The sequence below is a fragment of the Buteo buteo genome, chromosome 9, assembly GCF_964188355.1.
Source record: "Buteo buteo chromosome 9, bButBut1.hap1.1, whole genome shotgun sequence".
In the NCBI taxonomy this organism is placed as follows: domain Eukaryota; kingdom Metazoa; phylum Chordata; class Aves; order Accipitriformes; family Accipitridae; genus Buteo; species Buteo buteo.
The window spans coordinates 44,663,407-44,684,022 of record NC_134179.1 but is presented as its reverse complement, the minus strand read 5'-3'; the positions used below and the strand labels follow the sequence as shown (position 1 = coordinate 44,684,022).

At 62.7% G+C, this 20,616-nt stretch overlaps 2 protein-coding genes across 5 annotated transcripts in view; one reads left to right on the top strand and one right to left on the bottom strand.

The window, feature by feature from the left end:
* Nucleotides 1–13,611, top strand: part of SRCIN1 (SRC kinase signaling inhibitor 1) — a 49,151-nt gene extending 35,540 nt beyond the window's left edge. Inside the window, exons 11-21 of the mRNA XM_075036445.1 lie at nucleotides 153–328; nucleotides 591–721; nucleotides 1,780–1,927; nucleotides 2,810–3,122; nucleotides 3,498–3,747; nucleotides 3,976–4,130; nucleotides 4,248–4,400; nucleotides 5,151–5,279; nucleotides 7,100–8,365; nucleotides 10,316–10,453; nucleotides 12,957–13,611. Coding sequence (XP_074892546.1) covers nucleotides 153–328; nucleotides 591–721; nucleotides 1,780–1,927; nucleotides 2,810–3,122; nucleotides 3,498–3,747; nucleotides 3,976–4,130; nucleotides 4,248–4,400; nucleotides 5,151–5,279; nucleotides 7,100–8,365; nucleotides 10,316–10,453; nucleotides 12,957–13,082 — 2,985 coding nt within the window. The 3' untranslated portion in view covers nucleotides 13,083–13,611. The remainder of the gene's footprint in view (nucleotides 1–152; nucleotides 329–590; nucleotides 722–1,779; nucleotides 1,928–2,809; nucleotides 3,123–3,497; nucleotides 3,748–3,975; nucleotides 4,131–4,247; nucleotides 4,401–5,150; nucleotides 5,280–7,099; nucleotides 8,366–10,315; nucleotides 10,454–12,956) is intronic.
* Nucleotides 13,612–16,706: 3,095 nt separating this feature from the next.
* The window catches only part of ARHGAP23 (Rho GTPase activating protein 23), a 38,458-nt gene continuing 34,548 nt past the window's right edge, over nucleotides 16,707–20,616 (bottom strand). For all 4 annotated transcript variants that reach the window (XM_075036448.1, XM_075036447.1, XM_075036446.1 and 1 more), the window contains 2 exons: nucleotides 19,138–19,169; nucleotides 16,707–19,023 (listed from right to left, as the gene is read on the bottom strand). In XM_075036448.1, coding sequence (XP_074892549.1) covers nucleotides 17,995–19,023; nucleotides 19,138–19,169 — 1,061 coding nt within the window. In that variant the 3' untranslated portion in view covers nucleotides 16,707–17,994. The remainder of the gene's footprint in view (nucleotides 19,024–19,137; nucleotides 19,170–20,616) is intronic.

The window sequence follows — 20,616 nt, the reverse complement described above, 5'->3', positions numbered from 1 at the left end:
TTGCACGGGGCTGGGTGTGGGAGAACGAGGGGATCCCTCCCCACGCCGAGCTCAGAGCTGTCCCCACAGCGGCCAGCCCTGCAACCCACACCGGTCCCCATTGCGGGGGGGATCTTGCCCAGCCTGAATCCCCCCCCTCCTCGTCCCTGCAGCTGCAGAACCAGGAGACGGTGAAGACGATGCTGCGGCGGACGGAGACGGAGATCAGCGTGCGGGTGACGGACACCATGCGCAAACACGAGGACCCCTTGCAGCGCCAGCGCAGCTTGGTGGAAGAGGAACGGCTCCGCTACCTCAACGAGGAGGAGCTGATCACCCAGCAGCTCAAGTGAGCCAGGGCTGGGCACGCAGCTGGGGAGGGGGTCCTTGCACGCTGATCTTGATGGGCCAGACCCTCCACGGGCGTAAATCGGCAGCTCTGCACGGTGCCAGGCCACAGCCTTGACCGCATGTCTAGCATGAGGAGGGGTCCCCAGCCCGGTTGTCCTCTCCCCTGTGCTGCGGGGGGACCTGCCAGGCTGACCACCCCCTGGGGGTCTCCAGCATCCCGGAGCAGCAGTGACACCCCTGCCCTGCCTCTGTGCTCACAGTGACCTGGAGAAGTCGGTGGAGAAGATCCAGAAGGATTTGGCCCACAACCACCGGCTCATCCCTGTGCAGGAGCTGGAGGAGAAGGCAGTGGTGCTCAAGCAGCTGGGGGAGACGCTGACAGACCTGAAGGGTGAGGACGTGGCCGGGTCCGGGGCTGGGTGGCAAGTGGAGCCTGCCCGCATCTCCCTGCTCCATCCTCACGTGGGGGGGCTGCTCCAGGTTGCCCCAGGGTTTGCACGTTCGCACTTGCCGGTGTGTTCTCCTGCATCCCCAGGGCAGGTTCCCCTGGGTGCCTGTCAGCGTTGTGTGTCCCCTGCAGGCTTTGGGCTGCTGTAGGGTCGAGGGCAGCACCCCACGCTCCTGCTGCCTGCCCCTGTTTGCTCTGCTAGCTGTCCAAATCAGTCCTGCGGACTCTGCCTGAGGTCCCCCCCCTCCAACAGCTCACGGTTGCTTGGAACTGCTGCCTGCCCGTCCCGTGGGACCTTGCACTTGCCCCCCGCCGTGCACGTTGTCCTTGATTTTGCTGGCTCCTGCAGCCTGCCGTCCCTGGGCTGTCCCCATCCTGCCTTTTGCAAACAGACGCCCAGCACCTCGATTCAAAGTGGCAGAGCTCCTGCCTGCCAGAGCCAAGGCAGACAGCAAACGATGATTTGGCAGCAGTTGCTGAGGTTGCGAGAAGCAGGGGCTGCGGGGAAGGGGGGGTTTTTGGGGAGGGCCGGGGGGCACAGGGCTGAGGTAGGAGCAGCTCCGCTTTCCTGCAGCCTTTCCGTAAAGTCAGAGTGATGCTGAGCAGCCGGGATGGCAAGCAGAGCACCAGGCAGGGAGCCAGGAGCAAACTGCTCCGCATCAGCCCCTGCCACCGAGTCCCCGGGGGTCCGTGGTACCAAGCCCCCAGCTCCAGAGCAGTGTTTGGTGCCCATGGATGTGGAGGGGGGCACCTTCAGGGGCTAAAATCAGTGCCTGCGGGTGGATGGAAAAGGGATGATGGGCACGGGCAGCAGGAGGGACACCAGCCCAGGCTTCCCAGGATTCATCCCCTTCCGTCTGGCAAGGTGCTCTTGCCATGGATATGACGGCTGTGACGGTTTTGGTGGCTGTGGGGTGCCCTGGCACGGCCAGCCGGGCACCAGGAGGGGGTCCCTGGCACGATGGGGCCCTGATGACCCCCCCTCCACTCTCCCACCCCAGCCCAGTTCCCCAGCCTGCAGAGCAAGATGCGGGTGGTGCTGCGGGTGGAGGTGGAAGCAGTCAAATTCCTCAAGGAGGAGCCGAACCGCCTCGACGGTCTGCTCAAACGCTGCAAGACGGTGACGGACACCCTCGCCCAGATCCGCAGGTGAGCACCAAGCCCCAACTCCGGCCTCTTAAGCACCTTGGAAGACTCAGCCGGTCTCTTCAGTTGTCCCTGTGCCCCCCCGTGTGTGTGCCGGTATCCTCTCTGTGTCTCGGATCCAAATCCTAAGGGCTGCTGAAAAAAGGCTCATTTTTCTGCTAAGAAACTAAAAAGTGCCCTCGGTCCTTTCCAGTGTGTATGTGAGAACCCCTCTTTTTAAACTGACTTTTCCTTATCACCTTGAAAAAAGCGTGGTCTTATCTCCAGATAGAAAGGCAACCCTTAGCGTGATCAGAAATCTCTTTCCCGAGGACCAGAAAAATGTTCTGCTGGAGAAAAATCATCTTCCAGGTCTAATGATAGTGGCAGGCTGGGCCATGCACCGTGGCTGAGCCTACCTGCCTCTTCCCATTACGAGACCTTTCGGGATGGCTTACAGCTCGGCCACGCTGCAGGAGGAGCGCTCCGGCACCGGGCTCGCCTCGGGCTCATTGCTAGCCTGGTTTTCTACAGAAATGAGCTTATAAGATCATGCAGTGTCTGAATCTGCCTACCTGTCATTCCCCAGCCCTAATAACTCCTGAATCCCAAGGGCAGTTTCAGCCAGATCTGACGGAGGGGCAGGATTCGGAGAGATCCGATTTCCTACGAGGTTCATGAAAGTGGACAGCCAGGTAGAGGAGCTCATTCGTGTGCTCCCCCAAGAGAGGCTGTAGCATCAACTCCAACCCCTTCCTAGACATCAGAGAACCTAAACCTCCAGCCACGTAACGCAGAGTTGCAGGAGAGCGAGGTTTTTTTTGTGGCGTGGCTCGGAAAGGGTGCAGTAACCCCCCCACCCCGTACCGTGCAGCCACCCCAGCACCTTCGCTCTGTCCCTGGCAGGCAAGTGGACGAGGGCGTGTGGACCTCCCCCAGCAACCTCAGCCAGTCCCCCAAGAAAGTGGCCCCTGAGACCGACTTCAGCAAAGGGCTGGATTTGGAGATGCCCACCAGCCCCCCAGTGAACCTCCACCACCTGACGGCTGTCACCGAGACCCTGGCCATGCCCAGCTTTGGGCACAGCCCCCCCCAAACCCAAACCCATCCCTCCAAGAGCAATAACCCTTCCCGAGCTCCGGAGATGGTACCCGCCAAGACCCAGACGGGGCCGGAGACCCCCAGCAAGAAGAGTGCGGACAAAGCTGTATCCGTGGAGGTGAGAGCCTGCGGTGGGTTCCTCAGCTGGGGGGGGGTTTGGGGGCCTCTTCTAGAGGGTCTATCCCTATGTCTCCCAGCTAAAACTGGGGACAGGAACTGGGTCCATCCTCCTCCTCGCTGGGTTTGTAGCCATTGGGGTGTCTGGAGGGTGGGGAGCCCCAGGCGATGCAGCCTTGGGAGCACCGCCGATTTTACTCCGAGGGGTGTGCGGCTTGGGGATGGGGGCAGCGGTGGCCCCCCCTGCCAACCCCTCCCGGGCTCCACAGCAGGTTGGGGGGTGGCAAGAAGAGCTGCGGGTCACCTCCTGCCTGCAAGGGCAGGAGAAGCTGCCGCATGGCTGGGGGCTGCAGCGGGCTCTGCCTGCCGTCCGCAGGCTGCCGAGCGGGACTGGGAGGAGAAGCGGGCAGCGCTGACCCAGTACAGCGCCAAGGACATCAACCGTCTCCTGGAGGAGACGCAAGCCGAGCTGATGAAGGCCATCCCCGACCTGGAGTTCGCTGCCAAGCACAAGCAAGCCACGGGCAGCGGCAGCGCTGCCTCCACGCCTGAGCACAAACCCTCCAAGCCGCAGCACGCACCCAAGTCGGGGGGCAAGGGGGACCCCAACGGCCGCAGGGGATCAGGTACGGCGTGGGGAGGGCTGGGGTCCACCTCCAGATCCTGGGGCTCTGGGGGGGTGCGTGATCCTGCGTGTCCCCTGGCCGTGCCGTCACCGGTGGGTCTCTCTGGGCTGAGCCGTTTGCTGCCCCGAAGGGAGGTTTATGCCCGGGGAGGCAGCGGGAGACCCTCGGGGTGTTGTATTAGAGGGGCAGGGAAAGGTCTCGTGCCCTCACAGCATCCTTTGTGCCCAGACGAACTGACGGTTCCACGGTACCGGACCGAGAAACCCTCCAAATCGCCGCCACCTCCCCCTCCACGCCGGAGCTTCCCCTCGTCCCATGGGCTGACCACAACCCGCAGCGGCGAAGTCATCGTCACCAGCAAGAAGGAGCCTGGTTTTATGAAGGTAGGGAGCGGGGCCGTGGGATGGCTGCTGGGCTGGACTGAGCCGGTCACCATCGGCAAGACCAGCCCCGGCTCCTGGTGCCCCCCACCCCTCACCGCCCTGCTCCCCCCTTTGCAGAAGGCCGAGTCGGAGGAGCTGGAGACCCAGAAGCCCCAGGTGAAGCTGAGACGGACGGTGTCGGAGGTGGTCAGGCCAGCGTCCACCCCTCCCATCATTGCGTCTGCCATCAAAGACGACGACGACGAGGACCGCATCATTGCGGAGCTGGAGGTGAGCGCGGGAGGGGCTGCGGGATGCCCCAGTTTACCCGCACTGGAGGCGATGCCCACCCTGCCCTGTCCGCTCACGCGTGGCTGTGCCCAGCTCCGGGCAACTGCGGGGAATACCTTGGGATCGGGTCCGGTAAAACGACATCCCACACATCGGCACAGCCGCGGGCTTCCCCCTCCTCGCCTGTATCCCAGCAGGAGCGCGATGCCGCAGGGACGGGCAGACCCTGCCGGACCCCTCGCTGGGTTCAGGTGCTGCGTGCCTGGTTCACCGTCTCTCTTCAGCACTTCCACCCCGTCTGGGGCTTTAAACCAAACTCTGTTTTTTAACGCTACGCAGCTTCAGCTGGAGGTTCGCTGGGTTTTGTGCACAGGGCACCCTGCAGAGATCCCACCTGAGATGCCATCCTCAGGCTCTGAGCTCCCCCAGGCTGGCTGTGCCCCACGTCCTCCCCCTGTTTGCTACGGGCAAGGTGCCCAAGCGGGTAGCGGATGGCTTTTCGTTGGCTGGGTTTCCCCCAGGAGGCAGGGGAACCGGTGATGCTGCAGGCAGTGGGACCGGCGATGTTGCTGGCAGCAGAGGGACGGGGGTGTCTCCGCGGCTGATGAGAACAGCCGAAGTTTCGCTCGCTGCCGACGACTGCCAAGCCCTGGTCCTGGCGTAACCCTGCCAAGCATCCCTGCAGGCATGGGCTGCGTCGTCATTACCCTCAAGCCTCCCTCCTCCAACCCCCCGTGTTTGACTCCCCAGGTGTTTCAGAGAAGCTCTGCCTCCCCTTTCCTTCCCAAGCTCCGTTACGATCCGCTCACGGCTGCCGTCTCCCCTGGGCACGCAGACATGTGGCCCAACGGAGCCTCCGTTGCAGCCGAAGGATGGAAGGTAACAGCTCGCTCCGAGCGACGATCCCTTCTCCTGCCGACGGGCTGCACTTTAACCACCTCCTCTCCCGCCTCTTTTTAACTCACTTCTGCTTCTTTCTCTGATTTAACAAACTAATGGCTTCTCTCCACTCCCTTGCTCACCGGCACTGCGTGTACGGCACTGACATGGCACAGGACCGAGCACTAACCCATGCAACAGCAGCACGGGGCTGCTGCAGCTCCCGTCAGGGCCAGATCCTGCAGCTACATGGATGGGAGGAAGGAAGGGGCCACCCCAGCACCGCACCGGGCAGGGCACGGGGAGGGCTCACCGCTCTCATGCTGCACTGGGTGCCCGGGGTGGGTGTCGCTGGAAGGGGGCCGTGGTGGGCGATGCATGTCGTGCCCTGCGCAGGGAGACCCTACTCCGTGTGCATGATGCGGGTGGAAGGTGAAGGAAGGGCTGGACCGGAGGCCAGCGGCTGCTGGGACCCACTTTGGCTTGTGCCCATCACCCTTCCCGGCTGCTGAGCCCGGCTCCCTCCCGGCTCTCCTGCCCTCCATCCTCCCTTGGGATCTGGGGTGGAGAGAGCAGGAGGAAAGAAAAGTGCCCGGAGAGTGGATGGGATGGAGCGGGGGGATGCCCAGGGTGGGAGAACAAGGGGGCAAAGAGCAGGACAGAGGGTGCTGCTGAGCCCCTCACCAGAAAGTGTCTAGTTGAGGTGAGCTCTGGTGGGGGTCTGGGTACATTGCAGGGGTCCCGCTGGGTCCCTCCCCTCTCCTGGGAGACCCAGCAGCAGGGCTGACTCAACCACGGCTTCCCCAGAACAGCATCTCCTCTCCTTGCGGGCAAGGACCCCTCTCCCCAGAGCTTGAACGGGTCCAGCTCCGGCCCCAGAGCTCCGTAGCCATCCCAGCGCTCGTGCCTCCTTCCCTCTCTGCCCCGGGTGCTGCTCAGCCCCCCAGGGCTGGGACACGAGTAAGACACGTCGAGCCAGGGCAGACATCGTCTCTGCCCATCCTGTGCCAGCCGGCAGCATGGAGAAACTGCTGTACTGCCTGGCTCTGCCGTGAGGCCACGGTGCCGGTGCCGGTTGCACGTGGAGCCCCTGCGGAGGCAGCAGCCCCCCGGGCCAGGGCAGGGATGGCTGCAGCTGCAGGGGGGGCACCTCTTCTGCCAGAGCATCTCTCCAGCTCGCCTTCCGAGGGCACGGCTGGCTCTAGTCCCCCAGGCGTTGCACGGCTCCTTGCATCTCCCTTGGGACAAGAACAGAGAGGTGGGGGAGGAAGGACAGCATTTTTCTAGGTGACTTCTTGCTGCTCGGGGTTTTAAAGGGCTGGTGCCCCTTGGCAGCTCATTTGCGACGGCTCGTCCCCTGCCTTCAGCTCTGCTGGGAGCAGCGGTGTCCTGTGGGGCCAAGCAGCCCGCGAGGGCTGGGCTCTGCTCTTGCACCAGTGCCGTGCCAGTTTATACCAGCATGGGAGAAATCCGAGCCGGACTGCGGCAGTCGAGTTTCCAAAGGCGTGCGGGAGGTGCAGCAACACCGACTCATTTTTGCTAAAAACTCCAGGCAAGTTATTGCCAAAATCTCGCAGACCCAGGTTGCCTTAAGCACAGTAGAAAACCAGTCCCCGTCCATGCTGTGGGTACCGATGGGACGTCAGGGCTGGGCAGGAGGGAGCCGAGCATCTCCCTTCATGGCCAAACACCTCCCTGCAGCACTACGATGCCCGGAGACACCAGCAATGGGGGACCCAAGTAGTGTGTGTGGACACGCAGTGCTCCCCGGCAGCTCCCGCTCTCTCCCGGCTCTTAATCTGTCTGAATTCTCTACCTAGGAGCCGTTGGCCCTGGCAGCCCCGGGGAGCAGGGCTTTCTCCCTCCCGCAGATTGTGCTCACCGAGTGGGTGTCCGAACCGCCGTCCCCCGAAGCCGAACCGGAGGTGTGGGTGGAAAAGGGCTGCTCGGAGCACGGGGACCTGGCCGGCAGCGGAGGAGCAGGAGGGGAGCTTACACCCGAGGGGGGAAGGAAATGCTGTGTGTCTCCTGGCATCTCCAAAAAGTCTCCGTCCGCACCTGGGTACCCTCCAGCCTCAGCCCCGCAGCCCCCGAGCAGCCCATCTCGGGGCCATGCCCATGCAACCGGAGAGACGTGGAGGTTCCCTCTAGCAGCCAGCAAGGTCCCGTCTCTCTCAAAGCCTAAAACGAGCTGTCCTGCGGGGGGAGAAGGAGGGAACGCTGCTCTGAACGCTGCCGGCAGGCAAGAAGGCAGCAGCAAGGCTTCTCACCAAAGTCTCTTGGCTGCACAGCCTCCTCGTCCCCGGGGTCCTGGAGCTGGAGAGGCAGCGGTCCCCTCCACCGGTGCAGGCAACAGAGGGTCCGGCGCCGTCCCCCGGTTTCCCGGTGATGGGGACCCCCAAGGAGGAGCCAGGCAGAGCGTGCGGGAGGCATCGCTCCCTCCTGGAGACTCTGCTGGGGTTTGCAAACGAGCACGAAGGGAGGACACCTCACCAGCCCCAGCCTGCCCAGTGCCAAATCCCAGAGCTTTCCCAGGCAGGGATCCAGCCCCGCAGGGAAGCGGACAGTCCCGGGCTGAGCGTCTCCAGGAGCAGGTCGCTGCTTTCTCAGGGCCAAGCCATCGCGCAGCATCGCAGGGCCGGGGTGGCACGGCTCCGGCTGCCGGCGGCAAAGGTGGCACGGAGGACACTGGGGCGGGGGGGAAGGCGGCGGAGGGGCTCTGCAAAGGGCACTTGTCCCCTCACCGCTCCATGACTGCGCGCAGCAAGGAGATTTATGAAGGCACCTACCAGAGACTGGATAGCCTGGAAGAAACTATCCGTGAGCTGGAGATAACCATCAGTGAGATCAGCAGCCATCCCTCGGTTGAATTTGTATTCCCTAAAGAACTGCTAGGACAAGCGGGATCCAAGGATGCCGGCGAGGAGACCAAGGAAGGTCCGGGGGATCTCAAACGCAGGAGCTGTGATGATGAGACTGCCCTGGACCTCAGTCAGACCAAAGACGATGCTCCCGAGAGTCCATCTCCAAGCAAGACCAAGCCGCCTCTGCTACCCAAGCCGCAGCTCCCCCTCGACACGCCGCAGGTTTATTTTCTGTTATCCCTCTTGCTGTGCTCTGCCCTGGACTCACTCTGATGTCTCTCTTCCTCCACCTCTACCTGCTCCCTCTCTGTGACTCTACCTCCAGGCAGAGCCAAGGTGGAAAACGAATCTCCTTTTCTCCCTGTCACTTGAACGGGTTTGGGGAGTGCAGGCAAACAGGAGTGAGACTGCAGGCAGCAGAACTGGTGCCGGTGCCACTGGGTGCCCATCCCTTGCTGTGCATAGCACCGAATTAGACCACAGCTGCCTGGTATCTTCTGCCCTGGCAGGTTTTGGGGTTGAGCACTCCGCTGGTGAGGAGCACGGGGCTGGTGATGAGCACCCCACGGGGCCAGCAAGGGCTGGGTGCACTGGGTGATGAAGCAGCATCCCTTGTTTTGCATAAGCACTTTTCTAATGAACTGCAGTTTGAGCATGGCAGCTGTTTCTCCTAATTAAATCACAGCGCGGGCTCCCTGAAGCCATCCAAATTGGTTTCTGCTGGAATCCGCAGCAGCCGCTCGGCTGGCTGAATAGCTGGGAAAAGAGGGGGGAAAACACCCTGAGCCGCTCCGACGTCAGCCTGCTCCTTTATTAACAGTCAGCGCTGGGGAATAAATCTCCTTTTTCATTTGCAGCAATTATCTCAGCCCCGGTTCTCGGCGACACTGCGGCCCCGTTGCGGTGCTCTCGCTGGGTGAATGGGCCGTCAACCGGGTGTAGCTGCAATTTCTCCTGTTGTCAGCTCCCCCTGCACCGCCGGAGCCGGGCAAACTAGAACCAGAGCTGTGGAATGGATTTATGGCTGTGGCTGGCACGGGCATGGGTAGGCACAAAGCAAAGCTCAGCTCAGGGTTTGGCAGGAGAGGCTGCGCAGTCGGGGCTTGGCTTAGTTGGTCCCGAAAGCAGAGTGGGAGAGGGCAGGTCTTGTGCCACCTTTCAAGGATGCTGCGAGTTGGTTGTGAAGGCTGAGATCCAGTGCCTGCTCGTGCCAGGGATGCTGGGGCACTGGGGAAAGCGCGGTGCAGGCAGGAATTGGATTTCTTTGTCCCGTGGGGTACAGGAGTCCCCGTGTCCCATCCATGGGACCATTGAGGATCGCAAAGCAGGGCAGGCAAGACAGGCAGCGCAGAGAGCTCTGCCTGCGCTGATTTATTGACCTGGCCCCACCGCGATAACCCGTTGGCTCTCTCCCGTCGGAGGTGCAATCTGGGCAGCGATTGCACGTCTCCGGGGCGGCATTGGCACTGCCAGTTTTGCTGCCTGCAGCAGCTGGTCCAAGCCCAGCCCGGGGCAGGCAGGAGGCAGCAGTGATGGCAGGGAGAGGATCCGGGGTGCCCCAGGCAGTGGGGGGACACATGGCGAGCCTGTGGCGTGTGGCATTGCCCGGGCTCCCGTGCGGGCATCGCTTTAGGCACCCACAGTGCCAGGAGACACGCGTACAGGTACCGCTTCCCTCGCTGCTGCTTTTGCAACTCTCTGTATCTCCATCTGTGCGCAGCTAGTTAATAAAAACCTCTGTATTCCCACTGCCGCCGTTTCCCCCTGGAATCTGCTTCTGCCTGCCGTCGCCTCTTTTCCTTTCTCTTGGCCGTGCACCCCTGCCCCGGCGGGGATGCTCTCCTCCTGCCCTCGGTCTCCCGGTGTTTGCCGTGTCTGCCCCTAACTCCCTCTTTGCGTTGCAGCGGTGGCTGTCGGTAAGTCCTGGCTGGTTTCTGAGCTCACCAAAGCGCTGCCCGATGCGAGGGCTCCTTTGGCACGTGGAGCCGGCGTCCCCGGGTTTGCCACCGTGGGCCATCCGGGCAGGGACGGCACAGTGGTGCCGCGGGGGCTCGGCACAGCTCCAGGCATCCAACGCCCGGCGCTGGCAGCGCCCAGCTGCCAACGGCGCCAGTGGGGGCTTCCACTTGCCGGTGTTAACATCTCTTTCCCCCAAATTCTCTGTCCCGACAGAGCGGTGGCGTTTCCATCCCAGCCATGAAGGTGGTGAACCCGGCGTCCCGGCTGAAGCAGAGCCAGCAGGGCAGCCCCGACAAAAGCAAGCACATAAAGCAGCGGATGGAGTACATGCGGATCCAGGGCCAGCAGCAGGTAGTCTATCTCTAGCACCATTCCGGCCGGCTCTCCTGGTAGCAGGGTGAGCCGTAGGCTGCCCACGGCCTCGGCATCTTCCTCCCTACCTTGTACGGGGCGAGGGTGTGGATGGAGGGCACCCTGCGGGTGCTGCTTTCGGGGACTGGGCGCTCTCGGTGTCTCCCTTCGTTTTGGCTGAGCCCGGTGGGGCTGGGGATGCAGGGACCTGGCTGTCGGAGCGCGGGGCGGGCTCTCGCCCCGGTTTGCGCCCAGCATGGTGGTTTCCATAGCTGGCTGCTGGGGGGCAGGGACGCAACTTTGTGCTGAGAGTGGCAAACTCATTACCAGTGTGGTGTGAGGCCGAAGCTGGAGTCACTTGTCCCCCAGCCCTTTGTGCTAGACGGACGGGGCTGAGCCCCAGCATTGGTCCCCTCACCCTGGGGGACCTCGAGACCTCTTTGCAGAACATCTTGGCCACGGCGATGAGCGCTGCAGAGCCACGTGCTTGGCGCAGGGGCTCCAAGGGGCTTCGCTTACCCGGGGCTGGGGCTGCCCAACCTCTGCTGGGAGGTTTCAGAGAGCCAGGACCCTCCATGCACCGTGATGCCGTGTCCGCAAAAGCAGCTCATCCTGGGAGCAGGGCAGGGTGATGGTACCGGGGCACCCGGCAGTGTGGGGAGAGGGTGGGGGGGCCACAGCAGCTGGAAGAGGAGCGCTTTGGGATGGGATGGTGTGTCCCCCACCCTGGCCCAGCACCCACCCCTCTCCCATCCCTGGGGACCGCTCCTGCCGTGGGTGGCGGGGCTCGCTCCCCTCTGTTCTTGCTGACACCCCAGTGCTGGCGGTGGCTCTCCACCTCGCTCAGGCCACAGACAAGGTAACCACAGCCAGTTCCTTGCCCTCAACACCCCCCCGTCGCCTCTCCTCTCTCCCCTCCCAGCCCTCCCCTCCCGTCTCCTGCCCCCCCGGTGGGCAGCAGGACCACGAGGGTGTTCACCCCATCCTCTCCTCCCTGCTCCCCGCTCTGTGTCTCGATCCCCTTCCCTGGGCCTGGCGTTAACAAACCACCCACTAAACCCGATTTTGCTCATTCTGTTGGATCCATAAACCCTGTTGGATAAACTGGAGGTTCTTCCCAGCTCTCTGGAGCTGTAGCTGGGTCGGGGGGGGATTTGATGCAATTTGGGCAAATGTCGCATGAGCAAAATAGGCACCTCGTTCCCCCCTCTGGCTCTGGCAAGAGGGCTCAGCCCCCCGTCCCCGTCCCCCCTTCGGCTGCTTTGGCACCGGGTCGGAGCCACACAGGTGCTGTTTGTCGTGACCGCAACTGAGATGGTCTCAGGGCAGTGGCGAGACGTCCCCGGGCAGGGTCCATCCTCGAGGCTGGGGTCTCCCTGCCAGCCCCCTCCAGCATACGCACGTGCATGTGGGTTTTCACACCCCTGCAGAATCAGGGAGAGATGGGAGGGGGGTGTCCCTCTGCCTCCTGTCCAGGGCTGCCCCATGGGCTGGGGAGCAGAGAAACACCGGCCGAAAGGGCTGTGCTGGGAGCCCTGAGGGGCTGGGAAGCATCTCCTGGTCCCGGGGACCCCAGGGAGGCCACCAAGTCCCCTTCCCCAGAGGCCACACACCAGCACAGTCCCCGCTGCCCACCGTGCTCCTCCTCGCCTCCGCCTCGGGGCACCCCGTGGCAGCATCGGTCACCCGGCCCCTGGCACCCACCGGTGCCCTCGCTGGGGTGGCCGGACCAGGAATTTTCCGCTGCTTCTTTGCCCTCGCTGCTCTCCCTGGGCAAGATTTGGCCCTACACCCACCCAGCAGCCCACCTCCCTGCGGCGGGGGCGAGGGGAGGACTGGAGGAGCCCTCTCCCCATTCCAGGAAGGTTTATGAGCATCCTTCCTTCCCGGCATCCCGGCTCCCTTTGGACCAGCTTTTGCATGAGTAGGGTTGGGTCACGTCACTGCTGGTGGTGATGACACCAGCACGGTGGGCGCAGGGGACCGGGGTGGGCACCGTCACCTCTCGGAGGAGCCGGGGCTGGCGTGGGGGCTGCCGAAGCTCTGCCCCGCTCGGCTGAACGGCACCTCGGCGCGCCCGGTCTAACGCTGCCCTTCTTGTCCCCCCTCCCCGCCTTTCTCCCCTCCGCCCGCCCGCCTCTGTGTGTGCCTGTCTGTCCACATGTCCGTCTGTCCATCTGTGTGTCTCTCTCTCGTCTCTCTCCTCCTCCTCCTCCTCCTTCTCTCGGGGACGTCCCCTTCCCGTCCAGTAACGCGTGGGACCAGCTCATCTCGTGCTCTGTTTGTGGTGGACCTTTTCCAGCTGCTTGACCTCAGGCCTAACTCAATGCTGCTTCTGAACAAACTCCTGTTTGGTTCTTGGTTGTTTGGTTTGGTTTTTTTCCCCCCCCGTTCCTTTTTTTTTTCTTTTTTCCTTTCTTTTGTCTTTTTTTTAAGAAACTGTCTGACTTTCCTCCCCTTTCTCCTCCTCCTCCTCCTCCTTGAATCTTGCTTTTCTTTCTAGGCCGCTAGACCATCTAAAGAGGCTAGTGAGACTTCCCCCGCGGTCTCAGAAAAACCCGCATCTGGCAGAACATCCATCCCCGTATTGACTTCCTTTGGGGCAAGGAACTCCTCCATCTCATTCTGAGCATCCTTGCCAGCTCCACCCAACCGCTCTCCTGCTCCTGGGGCCGGGCTTCTCTCTTCCTTGGGCTCCTCCTCCCTGGGACTTGTCTTCTTGAGGCACCTGGAGGGATCGCCACCCGTCCCTCTCTTTCTGTTTCTTTTTTTTTTTTCCAATGTCTTGCTCCAATGTGGCCGACCTCGTGTCTCGCCTCTGCTCCGCCACGGCCCGACTTGTGTCTCGCCTCTGCTCCGCCACGGCCCGACTTCTGTCTCCCATCTCGCTCTGCAATGGCCAACCAGCCACTTTCTGTTTCTCTCTCTCTTTCTCCTCCCTTTTCCTTTTCTTTTTTTTCCTTTTCGTTTCGGTTCGTTTGGGTTGCTGTTGGTTTGGTTTTTCTCCCTCCCTCCCTCCCCCACCCTGCCATTTTTCTGTTTATTTAAGAGCTCTCAGAGCTTCACTCCACCGGTTTCACCAGCTTCAAGCAAGGAGGACGGCGGGCAGCGCCCGACCCCGCTGCCCGCGCGGGCAGCACCCATCCCACCTCGGAAAAGTGGGAAACGGCGGCTGCCGAAGAAGCCCCCGACACCCCCCGACCCGACCGCTCGTTCCCCCGCCGAGCATCCCGGCATCCGCGACGCCCACCCGCCCGGAGGAGAGGATGCTCGGCGCTCCGGCCAGGTCACGGCGATGGGTGACGGGCAGCACCCCGCCACCCCCGGCGTTCCCGGGGGACGGGGGACGGTGCGAGGGTTGGGGAAGGGGGAGCCGGGAGAGGTGCCGCGGGGTGCGCGGGCGTGCCGGAGGGGACGAAGGCTGAGGATGTAAAATGGGGAGGGGGGGAGATGGAAACGGGTCGAGTCGGGGTGCGCGTCCTCCCCCTCGGGTCGGAACTGAGCACTTTAAAGGGTCGCCCGGGTGGGTGCGATGGCTGGGGCAGAGGGATGCTGTGATGCTTGGGGGGGGGCTCCGACCTCCGTCCCCCTCCCGAGCGCCAAACGCCCTTGGGGACAAGCAGGCAGGATGGGTCCCCGGAGTCCCCCCGCTCCGGCAGAGGTGCTGGACGGGGACCCCACGCCGCAACTGGTGACCCTGGTCCTTCCCTGGACCCCAAACCTGGGGGGCACCTGGGGTTGGGGGGGGGGTCCGCAGGGTGCAGGGCAGGCGATGGCTTGTCCGTGTCCAGCACCCATCAGCACAGCCGAGCCGGTTGTGCACGGGGTGTGCACGGGGTGTGCACGGGGTGTGCACGGGGTGTGCGTGTGTGTGCGTGCGTGTGCGCTGCGTGCGCCCGTACCCAACGCTGCCGCCAGCGCAGCCCAGCCGCAGTGCAACACGAGATCGAATCACTCCTTTCGTTGGCTAGTTTGTCCTTGGGTTGGTTTTTTTAATTATTATTATTATTATTATTATTACTATTTTTCTTCTTTTCCCCCCCTTTCTTTTTTTGTATATCAATCATTTTTGTACAGAAGAACGAGCCTTTTTTGAATAACAAAGAGAAAAAAAAAAACAAACAAAAAAAAAACAAAAAAAAAAAAAATCATGATGCAATTTCTTTGGATTGCAAAAAGCAACTCTTTACATTTAAGTGAAGTGTCTTAACATTTTATATTGTTTTAAAAAATATATTTACATATTATATATATATAATATACGTAATATAAATATATATATAAATATTTAAAAAGAAAAGAAAAGAAATAAATCTCTTCACGTCTGGTATATTAGGGGGTGGGTTTTCTTCCCTGGTTAGACTATAGCTCCTTGTGATTTTGAGAGGGTCGGTTCCTAGCGGCTTGTTAGCCCCTCTGCTGAGTTCGCACCCTCCGTCCAGCACCTTCCTTGTCCCATTCCCGTCCCAGTCCCTCGCTGGAGCAGGGGGTGGAAGGGGCTGGGTGCCCCCGGGGACGCTGACTCCCACGGGTGACGGCCCCCGGGGTGCTGCAGCACCCACCTCCCGGCAGCAATAGCGGTCACTTGATGCGTTTTATTTAATTTTTAATTATTTTTCTTGGTACCAAAGTGAAACACTGTAGCAAAGCCGCAGCTTCTTATGGCCGGGACATGGGGGGGGGGGTCACCCCTCTCCCCACTGTCTCCCCCCCTTCACAGCCCCCCCCCCAACCCACACCCATCCCAGTGCTCCCACGGGGCTGGACGTGCCCCCCTCCATCCTGCCAGCACCCATGGAGGGGGGGACCTGCAGACAGCCCCCCCCAACACCTTGCTGTCCTGGGGGTGTGAGGGGGACAAGTGCCAGTGTCCCCCCCCCCCCAGGGACATGGACATGTGGGTGCAAAGGGGTGTGTGGGGGGGCTGTAATTAGTGCAGCCCCATCCTGGTAGCACCCATGGGTGTGCCGGGACACCCACCCCGCTGGGAGCAAGCTCCCGCTGTTGGGGGGGGGGGCATTCCCTTTGCTGCACCCCAGCTTTGACCCTGGACCCCCCACCCAGGTATTGCCACTGGTGGGTGCCACGCTGCGGGGGACCCCCCCCCACCTCCAGACCAGGAGGGTGGCACTGGGTGATGGGGTGCACGGTGCTGGGCGAGGGGGTGCGCGGCGCTGGCTTGCACCCATTCCCCCCCCCCCCCCCCCAACCTCACCTCGCTGCCCATCAGGCTGGTTTCTCCGTGAGCGTGTGTCTGCGTGCGTGTGCGTCCGTCCTTTCATGGCATCATGCAAACCGTCCGTGAGCACCGAACGCGGTGCCTTCGCTGTAGCAAGAGGACAAAAAAAAAAAAAAAAAAAACAAAACACAAACCTTGATTCTGGTTTAAACTGGGGGGGGGGGAAAGGACAAAAAAAGGAAAATGTTGCAAAAATGGTCCAAAAAAAAAAAAAGGCAAAAAAAAAAAAAAAAAAAAGCGCTGCCTGCATTGTGCATGTGTCGGAGGCGCCCGCTGCATGCGCACCCTGCTTTACTCGTCTGGATGTTGTTTAAAAAAGGCTACAACTTTTAAAAGGACAAAAAAAAAAAAAGAAAAAAAAGAAAAAAAAAATTCCTAATACTCTTTAGAGGCTGTTTTGGGGTTTCTACAACGTCGTGTGTCTCTTAGCATGAATTTTCTTGTGAACTGTTTTAAAAGAAAAAAATAATTAAAAAAAAAAAAAAAAAGGCCTTGCACAGGGCGGAGGCGGGGGCCGGGGGGGGGCTGGCCCCCCGCCGCCCCCGCCCTGTGCCCATCGCTCTCCCTGTGTCGCTGTGGATGCCATGGGTAGTTCTGTGCGCAACGTGACCATTGTAACTTGCAAACTCCGATGACAAAGGGTTGCTTTTTATTTTTCTTTTCCCTTTATTACTTTTCTTTTCTATCAGAGTGTCTGGCTTTAATAAAATTACTTTTTTTTTTTTTCTCTACGGCACTTTTTTCCCCCCAGGTTTGGTCTCTTGTGTCGCTGTGCTGGTGATGGGGTGGGATGGCCCCGACCCCAAGACCACCCTGATCCCACAGCCCCTGGGGATGGGTCAGTGGGTGCTCGGGGGGGGGTCCCTCTCCTTCCCCCCAGGCTCATAGAAAATCTGGGATAAACCCTTCCCTGGATGCTGCCGGTGCTCCAGGACCTGCGGCACAGGGAAAGGGGGGGTCCCTTTACTGAACCCCCCCCAAGCAGGGGAAGCAATAATGGCAGGAAACCACCTCCTTGAATAACCAGTTTATTTCCAATATCTAGACCGGGTCTGGAGTGGGGCGGGGGGGGGAGCGTCCGAAGCGGGGTGGTTTTGTTGGGGTCTGGTTGGGGTTTTTTTTGCAGTTTTGCATATACCGGCTCCGCGGCCGAACTCGTACAACACGCCGGGGGGGGCACATGCAGGAGGGTTTAAAAAGTCAACACTGGTCCAGCACATCCCCTGGTTAGGGCTGGCCTTTCAGCTGAGCAAAACTTCTTAAAAAATCCTTATAAATCCTTTGTAATATGTTACACAGTCAAAGACAATATTTACAAAAAAAAAAAAACGAAAAAAAAAAAAACAACTTTACAGCAAATATTTGCATAACGTATGAGAACGACACGGAGAAACAGTGACGTGACTTGACACCCGCCCCGGCAGCAGCAGCCCGAGCCCGTGGCATGTGTGTGCCAGCACCGGCGAGGCTGGGGGGTCCCCGCACCCCCCCATATCTCCCCCCCCCCTCCACCCCGGGCGGCTGCATCGCACCCCCTTCCTAAAGTGCTTCTGGCCTGGGTGGGGGGGAGCAGGGCTGGGGAGGGGGCCATGCCGTGCCAGACAGCACACGGGGTGCTGAGCTGCTGCCGGATCGTGGCTGCGGCTCACGGCGACGCAGGGGACAGCAGCGTGTGTGTCCCCCCCCCCCCAGCAGCGCGCCCCTCTATGCCAGCCCCTCTCCTCACACCCGCTCCCGTGCAAACACCCGGCCTTTTGGGGACCCCATCCGTCACGCCGAGGGTCACCCCGGTGCAGAGCCCAGACCCCCCGGCACAAAGCGCGCCCGTCGTCGGTGCGACGGCACCGAGGGTCCCCGGGGGTCCCCGGTTCGGGAAGGGTCTCCGGCGAGGGCAACCTCGGTGGCAGCACCCAGGGAAGTGCCCGCACTTCACACCGCCGCGGTTTGGGACAGCGGGGCCACCACCACCCGGGGTGGGGACGGTCCCCATGGGAGCCCCCACCCCAAATCCCCCCCCCAACCCTCCTGGCACTGCCCGGGGGCTGGGGGACCACGGAATGGCCAGGCTGCGGCACGGGACCACCGCGGGACCCTGCCGGTCCCCAAAGCAAGGGGGGACAAGGTGGCTTTGTCCCACCCGCGGCACGGGGGGGGCCACCGAGACTCGTTAAATAACAGCAGCTTGTCCAGAGCACAATTAAATACAAGAACGAAGGCGAGTCCTTAAATTAAACACTGGCTGAAAGGGGGGGGGGGGGGTGGGCAGGGAAGCCGCGGTGGGGTGGGGGGGCATCTCAGGAGGTCAGAGACACTGGGGGAAGCGCAGGGGGGCCGGGGGGCCGGGGCTGCCCGGGGGGGTCTTGGCGGCCGGCCCCTCGCCGGCAGCGCCGGGTTGTGCCGGGGTGGGTGCCGGAGGTCGAGCTTTGGTGGACTCCAGGCTGCTGAGCCCCGAGTCCTTGTCGCGGCAGGGTCCCGGGGACACCTCCAGCCCCCGCGGCTCCTTCCACTCGTTGAAGTTGAGGTCCTTGAGCCCACCGGGCACCACCACGGTGTGCCGGCGCCAACTGCTCTTCTTGCGGCGGGTCTCGGGAGAGTGGGCTCGACGCAAACGGACCCCCATGTCGTCGGCCGAGGCCCGCAGGCGCTGCCGGAGCTGCTCCCGCAGAGAGGGGCGACCTGGGGGGGTCCAGCCCTGGTCCTCTCCGGTGGGTGCCGGGGTCTCACCGGCCGGCCGGGGCCGGCCCAGCTTTCTGCGGGCCAGCGTGTCGCACTGGATCAGGCGGTGGGAGTTGAAGGAAGGACGGCCGAGGGGTCCCTTGTCCTCATCCCCGGTTCCCCCGTCTGCCTGCCCCGGCCGGGGTCGGGCACCCTCCCGGCTTTCCGTGTCCGTCTCCATGTGGCTGAGCTCGCTGCGCTCATCGTCCGCCTCCTCCCCGCGGCTCCCGGCCACCGACTGCACCTCGGAGCACAGGCTGCGGTCCATGGTGGACAGGGTGGAATAGCCCGACACGATGGAGCGGGCGTCCGGCGCCGGTTCGGATCCAGCCCCCCCAGGCTCCAGGGAACTCTCCCGCTCCATCCCGGCCGGGCTGGGGACCGCCGGCTCGGCACCGGTGCCGCGGGAGGCTTTGCCGGGTCCCAGCGGGGCAGCCGCGGTCCCTTCGTCCTCCCGCTCCCGACCCGGGGTATCCCTGCGCTCCGCGTCGTCGTCGGTGCTGCTCCCGATGCCTTCGGCCTCTCTCCTCTTCTTCCTCTTGCGGGCGGCAGCTGAGACGAAGGGGATGGCGAGGAGCTCCCGGTGCGGCGGTGCCTTTCGCGACGGCCACGTGCCCTGGAGAAGACGGTGACGCCAGGATTAGGGATGGCGGTGCCGGGGCTAGGAACGGGCTCCGTGTCCCAGCCATCGCGTCCCTCCCTGCCAGCCCCCAGCCCGGCACCCTCTTACCTTCGGTTTGGCGGAGCCGCTGCAGGTCGAGCCTGTAAAGCAGAGCGGAGAGAACGGGGGGGGGGTTAGCCGGGCTCCGGGGTTGGGTGGGTGCTGGGGAGGGGGTTCGGTGGGTAGAGCTGGGGGATGCCGCTTTGTTCTCCCAAACCGGGATGGGGACATGCCGGGGCCGTCAGAGCGGCTGGCCCCCGGCAGGGATGCCAGCGCCGAGCGGGTTTGTGTGCCAGCGGCTGCAGGAGGTGCCGGGAGGCTGCGGGGGGCTCCGGCGATGCACGGCGGGGGGGTCCCCGGCACCACTCGCCCGCTACAGAGCCTCAAGGTGAGGAGTGGGGATAAGGGGGGGACGGGACACGCAGGCACACACAGCTGGGAAACACAGCCAGGACCCCAGCGGCAGGACCCCGACCCTCCCACAGAGGGGCACAGAGGGGACCGGGGCTGGGCACGGCGCTGTCACCGGGACGGGGTGTGAGGAGCCAGCTTGATACCACATCCAGACTCGGAGCAGGGTCTGGGATGGGCTGGGACAGGCCGTGGGGCTGCCCCAGCTCCCCGGGGGGGGATTAGGGGGCAAGTGGGGACATGGGGGTGACAGGCAGCCCTGGCCCTGCTGCCATAGTGTGAAGGACAAGGACAAGACAACAGACACCCTCTCCCGCCCCGCACGCCCCGGGACGGGGTTAGCAGATGCTGACAACGAGAGAGGGGGAGGCAGAAAGGGGGTGCTGACCCTCCCCGGGGCATCAGGACCCCCATACCCTGGCATTCGGGTGTGCCGGTCCCGGGACACCCAGCACCCATCCCTGCCAGGGGATGCCAACAGCAGCCCCAGCAGCACCGCAGGCACTGGCCAACGACGTGGGAGAACCAGGGTTAAATGATTTGGGGCTCCCCAGGGGTTCGGCAGCCCCTCCTGATGCTGGGGACAGTGGCCAGGCAGGATAGGACCCCCCTTCCCTCCCACCGGTCCCCCCCCCCGCTCCCGCTCTCTCGTGGTCACCCCGAGGAGTTAGTGCGTGAGCAATGCACCCAGGATCGACACTGTACCCGCTCTAGCTCTCGAGGAGGTCCGCTGGAGGAGGAAGAGGAGGAGGAGGAGGAAGAGGACAGCACAGAGAAGTTCAAGGAAAGAACGTAAGAAATCAGTCGAACATCAAAGTCTCCCAGTGTCCGGGTTGGCAGCGTGGGCCGGCGCGGGGGAGCGGGTTTGGGCAGGGGTCCCGTGGGCTGCCGGGGTGCCGCGGCCGGCCGGGTTTGCAGAGGGACGAGGAGCAGCCACCGGAGAGAAGGGTGACGGGAGAGGGTGGGGAGGGGGCTCTGCTGGCACCCCCAGGGGGGATGTCCCCGTTTTCCAGTAAGGTGGGTGCTGGGACATCCCGCTTCAGCACCGTGGCCACGGCGAGCCGGGCCGGCTGCCCGCAGCGGTGTGAGCACGGGGGGGACACGGAGCGGCTGGAGAGGTGCCCCGGGGTGCCCCGG